A 13,715-nucleotide genomic window follows, 5' to 3' on the forward strand; every position below is an offset into this window, starting at 1 on the left:
TGTTCTTCTTGCATTCTTACTCTCTCTGCCCTTACTTAAATCATGGCCAACCTATTAAAGTCTTTGTACTTCCATGTATGAATCTTTAAACTCTTGAAAATCATTCTCATCAATCATGGTAAGAATTCGATACACACATGTATGACCTTGGAACTTTGCTACTTTCATTCATATCACATGTTAGAACAATGATGTATTGTATGATGGTTTTTCCAAAAATGTACAATTGAATAAAGCACATGTATGTTCTGGTTGCCACATTTGGTCTAGAAGCTGTGCAGAAATTGTTTGTAAAGATGCTTAGAAGTGTGTTTCGAGCACCAATGTCTTTCTTTGACTCTACTCCAGCTGGACGTATACTGAATCATGTAAGTTTTCTGTTGACTGATCATACCCTCTTAAAATATGTTGGTATACTATTGCTAATAGTGGCTGCTGGTTCTTTACAGGCATGGCAGGCCTTGCTGTTACTTATGGCCTTAATTTGAATGCTCGACTATCACGGTGGATACTTAGTTTCTGCAAGCTTGAAAACAAAATTATTTCCATTGAAAGATTCACCAATACAGCCAAATCCCAGGAGAAGCTCCACCGATCATTGAGAACTCTCACCCTCCATCCTCGTGGCCAGAGAATGGAACAATTGAACTGATTGATCTAAAGGTATGTTCTGCAGTTTCATCTTACCTCCTGTATGCATTCATTCTGCTTCTTGACAAGGTGCCATATCTATTTATACTTGGTGGCTTGGCGCCAAGTGCAGCTGTTTGTTTTTATATGGTGGGTGTGCATGCATGTGTTTGTAAGTTTCCTTAAGCCCTGCTACAGTTCGAGTTTTCATGCATTCAAAAGGTGCCCAAATATGTTCTTAGTATGTCAGAGTTGACCATTCATCATTCATGAGTCACCTAGTTAAGTTAGCTTCTTGGTTCAAGTAGCTATTATTATTTAGAGTCCATTTGACAGTACTTTTAGAAAACAATTCCAGCTTAAAAAGTGTATGGAAAAATTTAGAAAGCACTTTTAAAATGTTAAAAATCACTTGTGGTGCTTCCTGGGGAGCACTTGATAGGTGATTCTTTCAAAAAACGCTTTTAGAGAAACAATTCTACTAAAAGCACTTTTCCTCTTCATGAGATTTTTCATCTTTATTTTTACTGTTTTTTGAATAAGATTATGACACATTGGAATATAAAATATTTAATTATCAGGCTTTCCATATGTGAGAACTCAGCCTAGTTCTAACACAACTGACTATTTTTAAGGGACACAATTGCAATGTGAAGTGCTATGCAAGTGAGATAGCAGCACTGCAACTTTAACTTTGGAATCCTTGACATCTTATATAAGGCTTATCCTAAAATCCCAAACCTTGAGTCACCAAGCTTAGTAATGCGTAGTTCTTGAATTGATGGAACTTATAATATCATTGGTTATAAAAAAAAAGTGTCACAATGTGCTCCATACACATGTTGAACTAAGTTGAGTGCTTCTCAGGCCTATTAAGTTATGGTGTCATTACCATTCAGAAGCAACAAGTCTTGTAGTAGTATAGACCATACTTGCATAACCTTTTTTTTTTATGGTCGTGCCAAGACCCAAACTTGGAACCCCCCCATATCCCCTCCCCAAACCCTTGCCACTTGAGGCAGGTCTGGATGGCATACCTAAACTCGCATCGTTCATTCCTTTCACACTTTCAGTTGTTTCTTCATCATTTAGCCATCAGCACCCCCATATTTTCTTCATCATTTAGACATCAGCACCCCCATATTTTCTTTCTTTCTTCTAGTAATTATTTTTTATTTTTTTATTAATCAGTTATAATTCAAAATTTGGTCAATTAAAGAGAGAAATGGAATAAGCTGGATTCAGGTTGCCAGAATTTTTTAGGATAAAAAAAAAAGTTGGTTTCTGGTTGCAATATTTATTTATTTAGGATTAAAACCTAATAGAAAGAATATTTTATAGCTTAACAATTTTTTCTTATAGTTGGAGTGAAAAGTTCAGTCAATGCAAATTTGTTCACAGAATTTCCTGCTGATTAATCTGTTCTTATAGGTCCGCTACAAGGAAAGTCTTCCTGTTGTGCTTCATAGTGTAACCTTCAAATTTCCTGGTGGTAATAAAATTGGAATTGTTGGGCGTACTGGAAGTGGTAAATCGACTTTGATCCAGGCGCTATTCCGAATGATTGAACCAGCAGGTGGGAAGATCATAATTGTCAACATTGATATTTCAACAATTGGCCTTCATGACATTCATAGCCGTCTGAGTATAATACCTCAAGATCCTACCTTGCTTGAAGGGACAATTAGAGGCAATCTTGATCCCCTTGAAGAGCTCTCAGACCAGGAAATTTGGCAGGTAAAATTGCCATTAACCATTGGCTACCAAGCCATTTCACTTTTTTTTTTTTTTTTTTGTCTTATTCCTTGATATATAATTGTTCCAAAGGTCCTGAATTTGTTAATATGCCCACAATAACAAAATGCTCCCACTAAATACTTTGTCTTGATGTGGTACAGGCACTTGATAAGTCTCAGCTTGGGGATGTAATCCGCCAAAAAGAGCAAAAGCTTGATACGCCAGGTACATACACATTTTGAACATCAACTTTGCCTACCATCAACAATGTTTGTAGAAGCTTTTTGAGGTTGTTTGTAGCTAATTAGTCAGTTGTGTTGTATGTGAAATTGACAGTGCTCGAGAATGGAGATAATTGGAGTGTTGGGCAAAGGCAACTGGTTTCCCTGGGCCAGGCTTTGCTTAAACAGGCAACAATTTTGGTGCTTGATGAAGCGACTGCTTCAATTGATACAGCCACAGATAATCTTATCCAGAAGATTATCCGAACTGAATTCCAGAACTGCACTGTATGCACTATTGCGCATCGGATCCCAACCATTATCGATAGCGATCTTGCTCTGGTCCTCAGTGATGGTATTTGCCATTATCCCACTTCTTTAATTCAACAGATAAAATTTTGTGCCAGTGCAAAAGATAATTAGTAGCTAATAGTTTTGAAGTGATGGTAGGCAAAGTTATATGTCTGAACCAGATTTCTAAAATTTTAAGCTTCCATTTTGATTGCAAGATGTTTTTAAAACTGATTAATGGTTCTATTGAGAATGTTGTTGGGCTACTGAGGTAGGATTCAACAATTTCAACCTAAACCACATGGTTGGAAAGATTTTAAGATCATTACAATCTTGACTATCCTTTTATTTTGCAATTTTGAGATTATTGTATGATCATGTTCTGAACTTATCGATGGCATTAGGTATAGTTGGAAACAGTTCCTTCGTCATTCACCGGTATTTTAATTAGACTAGGAGAAGATGAGAATATTTATATTGTTGTCTTTAGGGAACTTGAATTGACAGATGCATTGGTGAAGGGTCCAATTTTTGGAACTAGTTTTATGTCTTTCAAAGTCATGGGAGTCCCTTTTGTGCCATCAATGAAGCTTTATACAGCACCAATATGGGGGTAAAATTTTTTCCTAGTTGTCAGAAAAATTAAACCGAAAAAAAAAAAAACAAAGAAAAAGGAAATAGTTCTTCATGGCTGCAATCTTCAGCAGAGAAGACGAATCATAATAAAAGGAAAATTGAAATCTTGGTAACTAATTTAGGTTGTAATGCTCGCTACAGGGTTCTGCATCTTGTTTTTCATCCATTCTCTCCCTTGGAAACAAGATACAACATTGGGGATTTCATGGTTGTGTTTGTTTTTTTTTTTTTAATCATTTATATTCCACTGTTAGTTTGTTGCATACCCTTCTTGTTTCATTGCTTTTTTTGCTGTACTCTTGAAAATCAGAGTTGCCTCTGCTTCTGTTTTGTATTGCTGCTTGAGTTTCAATGTTTGAAAAAGAAAATCCATGATATATTCAAGAGAATTTGGGATTAAATGATGAAACTTGAGATCTGCTAAATCAACTTCTGAGCATTTTATGGTGTATAAAAGGTCATTTGAAGTACTCTGCCATTTATGTTGGTGGACAGACTCTCCATGTGAGTGCTAATGGAACTTGATTTTGGGAAACTTGGCAGGTCGAGCTGCAGAGTTTGATACGCCAGCACGACTATTAGAGGACAAATCATCCATGTTCCTGAAGTTGGTCACCAAGTACTCATCCAGGTCAAGTGGCATCCCAGATTCTTGAATTAGATGTTGTGCCTCAAAACCTTGCAGTTATAAAAGCAACAAGAACATACAACTACTCTAAGAATACTGCTCTTCTTGTGGTGGCGGCAGCGGCAGCGGCAGCTTCAGCTTCTGGAAAAGAGATGGGAGACTAAAAGGCAACCACAGGCCAAGAAGAGGAAAACAATTTGGTTTAAGTGCTGAAGAGATAATTATTAGCCACTTTTAAAGCAGGACTGGAGGATTCATGCATGGTTGGCATATGCCTTCATAGAGAAAATAAGTGAGGGTTGGGAGAGGTTGGTAATAATTAGGTGAATAGTAAGAAATGCGGCCCATTTGTTTCGAGAATGTGCAATAAAACTAGGTTCTTGCTTCATTAGTTTTACTTGTAGAGCATTAATTAGAGAGTCAAATGTGTATTCCCCTGTTTCAACTGCAGAAATTATGTAAGCAATTCTGCATGGTTCAAATTCCAGCCCTTGTTCTTCTTGCATTCTTACTCTCTCTGCCCTTACTTAAATCATGGCCAACCTATTAAAGTCTTGAAAATCATTCTCATCAATCATGGTAAGAATTCGATACACACATGTATGACCTTGGAACTTTGCTACTTTCATTCATATCACATGTTACAACAATAATGTATTGTATGATGGTTTTTACAAAAATGTACAATTGAATAAAGCATCTGACCATTCGGTCCCCTAAACTAATACACTCCATGCTCTCATATTTCCTTGCCCAAGCTTTCTCCTCCTTTTGGCTTGATAGGAGTCCTCATCAGACCTTATTCCATTCAGAGGAAAAGAAAACCCGCCTTAACCCACTGCCTTCAGCCTTGCCCTGTACATAGTATACACTTCTTTGCCCTTTAAAACTTGAAACTTGATGTTCTGACCCGCCTTATTCCATTAAGAGGTTGCTTACAGACCTCTGGCCATCCTCTGATAGAAAAGGGTGCCGCAATAGCATAAGGGCTGACCACCTCTCGTCAATGTCCCTATGAAGACAACTTTCCAAGAAATGCCTCCCTTGCTCTGAAATGTTGCTTGGAAATGCTGGGAGTTCAGGGCTGTAAGCTATCCGCCTCAAAAGATCTCTCATGTCGGACACTTCAAATTGTTCACAACTCCAGACCAGCTTCCCAGTCATCATTTCTATCACCACACACCCAAGGGCCCATATATCTGAAAGCCAACACTGCATGTTATGTGTCAATAATTCAGGGGACATGTATCGGAAAGTACCTCTCACCCCACTGCATCCCTCATCATCCTCATCCGCAGGGTCATAATAGGCTTCCTTGGCCAACCCAAAATCACCAATCTTTGCTCTGAAACCATTGCAACAAGTCGGCGCTAGTAGAATATTATCGGGTTTTATGTCGCAGTGGACATAACCATGGCCGTGAATATAACAGAGTCCTCGAACTATATCCCGAGTATAGCACCTCACCTCATTCTCCGGCAATCCAACCCCACCAGAATTCCTGATCCGACTACCCAAACTACCCCCACAACACTTCTCCAGCAATAGATTGTAGTAGAGTTTTCCGTCACCCGACCTTGTGATTTCATCCCCATAACAGCGCACCACATACGAACTGGAATTCAGAACACCAAGAGTCTCCATTTCTCTGCGGAGGGATGACGCTTTGGAGGTTTCCGCTGATTTCACCGCCAATTCAGAGGGCATGATGCAACTGCCGCCATTATCATCAATGAAAAGAACCGGTGATTTTGATATCAATTTTGCAGAGTATACAGACGCAAAGCTTCCTTGGCCCAGCTTGTGGCTTCGAATCCAAGTCAGACCATCAGAATTGTCCAGGCCTCCTCCATGAAAGAAGATCCTCCTCGCAAAATTGAATGGAAAGCATCTTCTGATCATCCATTCGTAATTGTCGTCATCCTCATCCCTACGTCTTTTCGCCATCCCCATGTTTATCTCCGTGATCGCAGATGAAGTACTTTTTCCGAAAGCAGAGGGAAGTCTTGGGTTTATAGGGTTCTTGGAAGATCCAGCTGTTAATAAATTGAAATCCCAAATGCTCTTTCTAACCTGAAAAAGGCGGGATTTTCAAAGCCCTAACGGTCACACAACGCGGGATTTTCAAATCCCTAACGGTCACACGCGGGATTTTCAAATCCCTAACGGTCACACGCGGGATTTTCAAATCCCTAACGGTCACACGCGGGATTTCCAACGGTCACACGCGGGATTTCCAACGGTCACACAAACGCGGGCTCAAGCCTAACTTCTAAATCCAGCTCTGTTTCAACTCCAAACAGAGTTTCATTATCTCAAAGCCTTCATCAACAACCTTGATTATCTCGAATTAATTTTTAGATTTCTCTAAAAAGATTTAAATTTTTGGGTCAATAAAATTTAAAAATTTATTAAACTTACATCAATTGTTTTTCATTTTTAATATTTTGTGGAGCCAAAGAAAAAATAATTTAAATTCGATAAATTATATTTTATATATAACTTTAAAATTTATTTATTTATTTTAATTTTTCTATATAAAAATTTAATTATATTTGATTTTTAAGAAAAAAAATATTTAAAAAAATGATTTTTTTTATATTTGATATTATTATAAAAAAAAAAGTGAAATATAATTAAAAATTAGTTATAAATTTATACAAATTTTATATTATTTAATATTTATATAAAAGAATTAAAATAAATTAAATAAATTTAAAATAACATATAAAAATAATTTATTAACTTTAAATTTATTTTTTATTTTTATATTTCTTTTCTCCTATTTTTTTTATTTATCTTATTTCTCTCGCTTTACAATTTTTGTAAACCAAACATTACACAAACAATTTAAAAATATATAATCAACTCAATAGAATTAAATTAATAATTTTTTTAGACTTATGACTTAACAACTTTCAAAGTTCATTAAACAAAACTATGGAATAAATTAAACACCCATCTCTTTCCCAAAACTTCACTTTCCATTAACATCTTCTTCTGTTGGGAACATTTCTTCTCAAATAGGATTACCACATTCCAAAACAAAGTGATGGTTTCAAGGCCTCATGGCTTCTTCCTTATTCATACTCTTAAACCTAGGTGAAGATCATCTTAAGGGTTTAATTGGATGTGAAGTTGAAGTTGGAGCATGTGGTTTGGCTAAAGATAAGAGAGGAGCTGAACCTAAGTCTTGATGCAACCAAATCAAATTGTAGAAGGTTATCCTCCAACTGGTACCCTCCAATAACAATTGAAGTTTTGGGGTTTTCTCCTCTATCAACAAATCCAAGGCACAACACATCACCATTGAATTCGCTCCGAAAATTCTCCAGACCACGTTGTTGTTTTGCAGAACAAGATCGATGGTAGGAACAACTGCCTTACCCCGTGTGCTATACACATTCTTTGAGTTGAAGTAGATGTTGAATGGTGCCACTATTGCCACTCTAGTGATGTTCATGGAGGCGGTCACGCTGATGAAGGCCTTAGTGAAGACACTGTATATGGAAGTCTCCATTGTTGATGCGAGGTCAACTGAGGTCAGATCCTCTTTATGTTGTGCCTCTCAAAGCTTCTACCTAACAATGAGGAATTGGGTGAGTTCTTCCCCACACAAAGGATGTCCGGACAGGTGGTTCGGGCAAGCCCCTCCGAAGCTTAAGTTAGACACAGGTAGATTAGACCATTTCAAGGGGAGAATGAATAGGCCAGCTTCGCGCGTACCTAAGTTATGTTTCATGAGTGCTTTTTATAGTGCTAAAGAGAAAACCACTATTGTGCTGAATAGGCACTTTGACCTTCTCTATAATGATGGCTGCCCTGTAGGTGGCAAGGCAATCATTACAGTTTTAGGCGGTTGGCAGGTGTCGTCAGAAGTTGTGTCATGATGCAATTGCCCGTCATTTCAACTTGCTTAAGGTATGAGGCAATGAGTGATAATCAATTGACATGGACATGAGGATCGGGAAAGATCCCATCAGCCATTTCCATGTCAGATGTAAATGATTACATGTAGCAAGGAGGGCCTTGAAGGCTGGCCGGAAGGAGTCGTCCGCTTAGGGGGTCCGATGCCATTTGCCATACGTCCTTGAGGTCCAAATGGAAGCCTCCGGACGTTGTGGCACTACCCGAGTAGTGTAGAAAGGAAGTGACACGTGGAGAGGGTGTCCCCACAATGCCCTCTTTAATCAATGTACCTATGTCCGAACAGAGGTGGACAGGTTATGTATATTTTCTAATCACCCCAATCTTTGCGAGACACGTGTCGCTTGGGGTTTTCAATGAGGGTCGCTTTCACCGAGGTCACCTATTAGGCAGCACGTTGTGGAGTGCGCTTCCAAGCGGCTTGTTTTTTGGGATCCCTAGGGGTTCAATCTCCTATAAATAGGGGACTTCAGACCTTCTGGGCTAATTTTTTTGACATTATTGCTTTTGGAGCTTCTTCTTCCTCTTCCAGTCTTCTGCATTTGTTCTGCTACAACTTCGGTCGCTACACCTTTTCCTACGGTTTCACAATTTTTCTCAGGTCTGCCTCAAGCGAGCCTTGTTTCTGTTAGCGAACGCCTCTTCTTGATATTGGCAAGCTCATTCTCCCTTTGCATTGGTTTCTTCTTTTTCATTGTTCATTGGTCTGCTGTTGGGGTTGTTTTTGGAGTTTGTGACTTTTTGGATGCAAAATGAACATTGTGAGGTTCAGAGTGTAGGGTTTTAATGTTTTCCCTGGAGAAGGCAGTTGTCGTTGGGGGAAAGACCGATAGCACTTGCTAGAGTTAAGGTTTTTTTTCGTCTTTCTCTTTTCACTTCTTTTCTAGTGGTTCCTTAAATGGTACACATAGGCATTTGTTTTGTTGTGGTCATATAACAAGAGAGGGGAAGGGTAGGGGAGGGGTCCTTGGTTAGGGCTTGCTTAACAGGCTAGGCTAGGTAACTTGCCCAAGCGTGGGTTGTAGATCTGCGTAGGTTAATTGCTATATATTTAAAGGGTCGGGTGACTGTTTCTAACGATCGGCGTTGTGTCGTGCAGGCTTCACGCCGTCTTATGCTTTAGTATGTCAGCAAGAGGGGACATTACTTCTATTAGCACAGTTGGTAAATGCCAGAAAGGTGGCCGAAAGGGTGCGGGCGCCGAACGCACTTGGATGGAGCACCCTACCGAACTTTTATCTAAACAGGAGTTTCGAGAGCGTTTTCGCATTCCGAACGACATCTTCGTACTCTTGGTAGACGGAAAACCTACCCCTATTGAGAAGTAATCTCACAATGTCATCTACTTTAGCGAGGAACAGTTCAACGTCGGCCTCCGCTTTCCCTTGCCTTCCTTCTTCAAGCAGTTTCTTCACTTCACCAAAATCCCTCCAGCCTTCATTCACCTGAATGTTGTTAGGGTGTTGATAAGGTGCAACATCCTAGACATGTTTTTCCACTTGGACCTCTCCCTATTAGAGGTCCTTTTTGTTTATACCATCAAGATGAGTCATAAAGAAATATTCAGTCTGTCCGCTCATATTCCCTTTCTCTAGTTGGTTACGGGGCTTCCAGATTCTAACAAGGGCGGGGCTAGGGGGCATGTCCTTGTCTTTGGTCCTTGGGCTAGCATGTTTGAGGGTCCAGACCGAGAATTTCACCCGCTTTACTCGTTACATATTCCGGATAGAATGCGTTGTAGTTTTTTTATGTGTCATTCATAGCTTATTGCCTATAAACTTGTTACTGATTATTTTTTGTTTGCGTGGTGCATGCAAGGACAGGAGAGGTCAGGTTGTAGAGTGGGTAGAGAAGGCTTTCTTCGACCATCTTAATAAGATGTTTGAGATAACTGCAAACGAGCGGAACCATCGGATCCTTTTGATAGATAGGAATCTGCTTGTTGTGGTCCGGGAGCCCAAGTCGTACGTCCTGCCCATCCTTCCTCGTCCAGCCCCCAAGGTCTTGGTGCCCGATGAGCACCACGTGCTAAAGGATCTCCCTTTCTACAAGGTTGCACGAGCAGCGGACGCAAAGGCACATCAAGACTAGCTAGAAGAAATGAAGAAGAAGCGTTTGGTTAGGACGCTAAGGCAAATCCTAGGTACAAGCAGTCTTGCCACTAGTTCCACTATTTGCCATCCCGCCAAGAAGAAGAAACTTGCCACTCAACCTATTAAGAAGGCACCGGCTTCGCCGCTTGCATCTTCGTCTGCCTCAGCTTCTTCTACATCCTCCTCTGCGGACAACACTGAGCTAGATTCAATGGCTGACTCGTCTACAGCGAGAATCGAGCCGGAGATGGAGGTTAAACCTATGGTGCCCCGTATCATCTATGAGCCAAAGGGAGAGAAAGATATGGCGAAAAACCTAAAATTCGGCTTCAAGGAGAGGCAACGCAAGTGGCTCTCTGAATCTATCATAGTCGCTCCTCCTCCTGCCAAGAAATCCTACACGGAGGTACTCCGCCCGACGCCCGTTTCAACCATTCCCTCAGCGTCAAAACCTACGGCTGATGTTGCATTGCCCAATTGTGTGCTGGTCACGAGGCTTTCTGCTGGAAAGGATGCCCGTTATGAGCGAGTCGGGCCCTCTACTGGTTCGGCCCCAGTTAGCAATGACTCTATTGAGTGCGTGGCTTATGTTCCTCCACGCCCTCAGGCGTCTCGTGCTTCCAGCTGAGAGGAGATGGTCAAACTACTGAAGCGGGTCTCGGTGGACCTAGATGGCGATCCCCGCATTTTCTTCGCAGCCCATCTACTATTTGGCACCCTAGAATCTGTTTTTTACTGTATTTGGACTATGCAGGATTTCACAGCTGTTGAAATGGCAGAAGTGGTAAGTCTTGTCCCTCTTAGCCCCTGACCATTTGACACATTCCTTACTGATGATTCAGATAGTGGTCGATGTCTGCAATCTGGATCGGCAATGCACTATACTCTTCAAACGGTTGGAGGTTGCTGAGGCTATGAAGGCGTTTATTACCCAACGAATGGACAGAAGTGAAGAGCTCCACTCCAAACTGAAACTGGCAGAGAGCAAGCTTGCTATTGCTCGAAAAGTCGTTGATGAGAGAGCCGAGTCGCTGAGGAAGGTAGAAGAGGAGAGAGAGACAGTCAATGCTGAGGCACGTCGACTAGGAGATGAAGAGAATGCGGCACAGGCCAAGTGCAAAAAAACTGAGTAAGAGAACGAGCGGTTGAGAAAGGAAATGAAGGAGCTCCGGACAGGGTTTGCTACTTAGAAGGAGAGACTGGAGAGCGAGTACTAGAAATAGGTAGATGACATGTTTTTCTTCGGCTATCAGTGCTGCATGAAAAAGCATGGCATCACTTAGGATACCCCCAGCTATCCTTCAGATGACAAGGAGATGGAGATACTACTGTAGTCAGCCCCTCTGGTAGGCAGTGATGATACTTTTAATCACATAATAAAATGATCAATAACTCAATGATAGTAAATATAGTCTTGAAAGACTGATAGTTTTCACTTTGTTAGACTAAAACAACCAATTTATGGGGAGACTACATACAGTGAATAGTAAGTTATAGACCTAAGCACTCGGTGTCTCGTTGTAATATACATAGGGTACTGGACTACAGTTGACTATTTTTAGTGGAATGTTGAGTTAGCTTCATAACTGGATTGCAATTGACTCTTTTTAGTAGAATGTTGAGTTAACTTTATAATTGGATTTTGAATGAGCCGGTATTATCCTATGAGTTTCAATGGTTCTCGCTCAAACTTATATCCTTTGATGACATGGTTTATGAGGGTTAGATGGGTTCTTAGTTCATTTATGTGTATAAGGGCATTTTGGTAACTATGTAAGGTTACACAGGGGTAAATGAGCAGTATCTTTAGACTAAACTAATTGATTAATTAGAGTTTTGTTGTGTTAATTAATCAATTAACAATCTTTTTGGATTAGATTAAGTGACCCAATCTCATAGTAGGCTCAAGTCACTTAATCCTAATAACAAGCCTATAAATACCCTTTTAGGGGTTAGGGTTTTAAGTTCAATTTTGTCATTTTCCCCTTATATTCCAAAGAAAGAACCCTAGCCTCTAACCCTAAGATCTTCACCATCTCAATGTCTAGACTCAAGAAGTAGTCATAGGATAGACGATTATGACGTTTATGAGATTTACAACAATTTTAGAGTATTCTACACCGAAAGAAATCAATTTGGGAACATTTAGATCACAGGTGTGACACTAATCTCTAAACCTTTGGTATCATTTTGCTTTTTAATACTTTGCTTTCGTTGTGCTTAGATATAAAGAAGCCTAGGATAGGATTTCATGCACCATAACTATCCAGGGCTTAGGAATGGAGCAATCCAAGTTTTTCTTACATGTTTACCCGAGGATTTTCCACTTGATATTGCCCTTTAAGGATCTAAACATAAGCGAAGGGTGACATTCTCTTTTTCTCTTGAGGTTTTGCTATTTTTTTTTTGGAAAATGAATGACAAAAGTTTGAAGCCCTAACTATTTATAGGCTTCCCTATGCTTAAGTGACTTAAGCCCAAATTAGACTTAGGTTGTTAGGATAAAGCCCTTAAAAATATTACATGATGTAACATATTTGGAATTCAATATTTATTTAATGATATTATAGTCTCACTTTTATTTATCCTTATTTCATGCATTATATTTTATGAGCATTCTAGCATAACATGTTTTGCATTGTATATGACTTGGGTACATTAAGAGTTGCATGAAATATCCAAGTCATGGGTCCCTAACAAGTATATGATTTGTTCACAACCAGTTCGTAGACTTAAGCAATCCATTTGAGGTTGTTGTATACCACCTCCTAATTGGAAGGATGGTTGGTTTTGGCCATCGGAATAAGGTTTACATGATAAGTCCACTAGTGTGTATGGTTACATATTGGACTAAACTTATAGTGAGTTATGACATAAGGTTATTAAATAGTCATGACTTTACTAAGCTGCTACATTGTATTGTCTATCAACCTTGAGAAAATATTGAGTTTATGCCAAAATTAGCAGTGGTTTTGACTTATGGGTGAAATCCTAAAGTGATTATATATTCCCTATGGATTGAGTTATCATTAGTAATAGGCATTTTCAATAAAGGCACCATGATATCTCATGGACTTTGGGACAATGTGTCTCCTTGGGTGATCCTAAGGGTGTGTGATCATGAAATCTATGAGCCCATAATAATTCTTTTAGTGGAATTTGAGATATGTTCTTAGTGAGCTAGAATATTGCATTTAATCACATAATAAAAGTATCTATAATTCAAGGATGGTAGAAGTAGTCTTGAAAGGCTGATAGTTTTGACTTTGTTAAACTATAGATGACCAGTTCATGGGGGGACTACATACAACGGATAATAGGTCATGGACCTAAGCACTTGATGTTTCATTGTAATATACATAGGGTATTGGAGTATAGTTGGCTCTTTTTAGTAAGATGTCGAGTCAACTTCAAATTTGGATTTTGAGAGAGCCAATACCATTCTATAAGTCTTAATAGTCCTTACTCGAGTTCATATTCATTGATGACATGGTTTATAAAGGTTAGATGAGTTTTTAATTCATTTATGTGCATAAAGGTTTTTTTGTTAAT

General features: G+C 39.4%; 2 protein-coding genes across 2 annotated transcripts; one reads left to right on the top strand and one right to left on the bottom strand.

Annotated features, from left to right (window-relative positions):
• The first annotated feature begins 427 nt into the window (after window positions 1-427).
• On the top strand, window positions 428-4,740 carry LOC100261770 (ABC transporter C family member 5). The gene is made up of 5 exons (XM_019220862.2): window positions 428-663; window positions 2,062-2,367; window positions 2,529-2,592; window positions 2,704-2,943; window positions 4,059-4,740. Exons 2-5 carry the CDS (start codon window positions 2,191-2,193, stop codon window positions 4,169-4,171), a joined length of 594 nt encoding a protein of 197 aa, XP_019076407.1. The 5' UTR covers window positions 428-663; window positions 2,062-2,190; the 3' UTR covers window positions 4,172-4,740.
• On the bottom strand, window positions 4,231-6,096 carry LOC100853137 (mitogen-activated protein kinase kinase kinase 20). The gene is made up of 3 exons (XM_059737692.1): window positions 5,403-6,096; window positions 5,087-5,342; window positions 4,231-4,303 (listed from the first exon to the last, which is right to left on the bottom strand). The coding sequence occupies exons 1-3, from the start codon at window positions 6,094-6,096 to the stop codon at window positions 4,231-4,233; spliced, it is 1,023 nt and encodes a 340-aa protein (XP_059593675.1).
• Window positions 6,097-13,715: the final 7,619 nt, after the last annotated feature.

This window comes from Vitis vinifera, chromosome 7 (assembly GCF_030704535.1).
Source record: "Vitis vinifera cultivar Pinot Noir 40024 chromosome 7, ASM3070453v1".
Classification (NCBI taxonomy): domain Eukaryota; kingdom Viridiplantae; phylum Streptophyta; class Magnoliopsida; order Vitales; family Vitaceae; genus Vitis; species Vitis vinifera.

Bases quoted from the DNA above. Each gene is read 5' to 3' on its own strand.
- LOC100261770 (XM_019220862.2), top strand. From the start codon at position 2,191: ATGATTGAACCAGCAGGTGGGAAGATCATAATTGTCAACATTGATATT. The intron at 2,368-2,528 runs GTAAAATTGCCA...GATGTGGTACAG, and splicing joins CAGACCAGGAAATTTGGCAG to GCACTTGATAAGTCTCAGCT. The intron at 2,944-4,058 runs GTATTTGCCATT...GAAACTTGGCAG, and splicing joins TGCTCTGGTCCTCAGTGATG to GTCGAGCTGCAGAGTTTGAT.
- LOC100853137 (XM_059737692.1), bottom strand. From the start codon at position 6,096: ATGGGGATGGCGAAAAGACGTAGGGATGAGGATGACGACAATTACGAA. The intron at 5,343-5,402 runs GTACTTTCCGAT...GTTGGCTTTCAG, and splicing joins GGGATGCAGTGGGGTGAGAG to ATATATGGGCCCTTGGGTGT. The intron at 4,304-5,086 runs GTCTGTAAGCAA...GTTGCCTTTTAG, and splicing joins CTATCAGAGGATGGCCAGAG to TCTCCCATCTCTTTTCCAGA.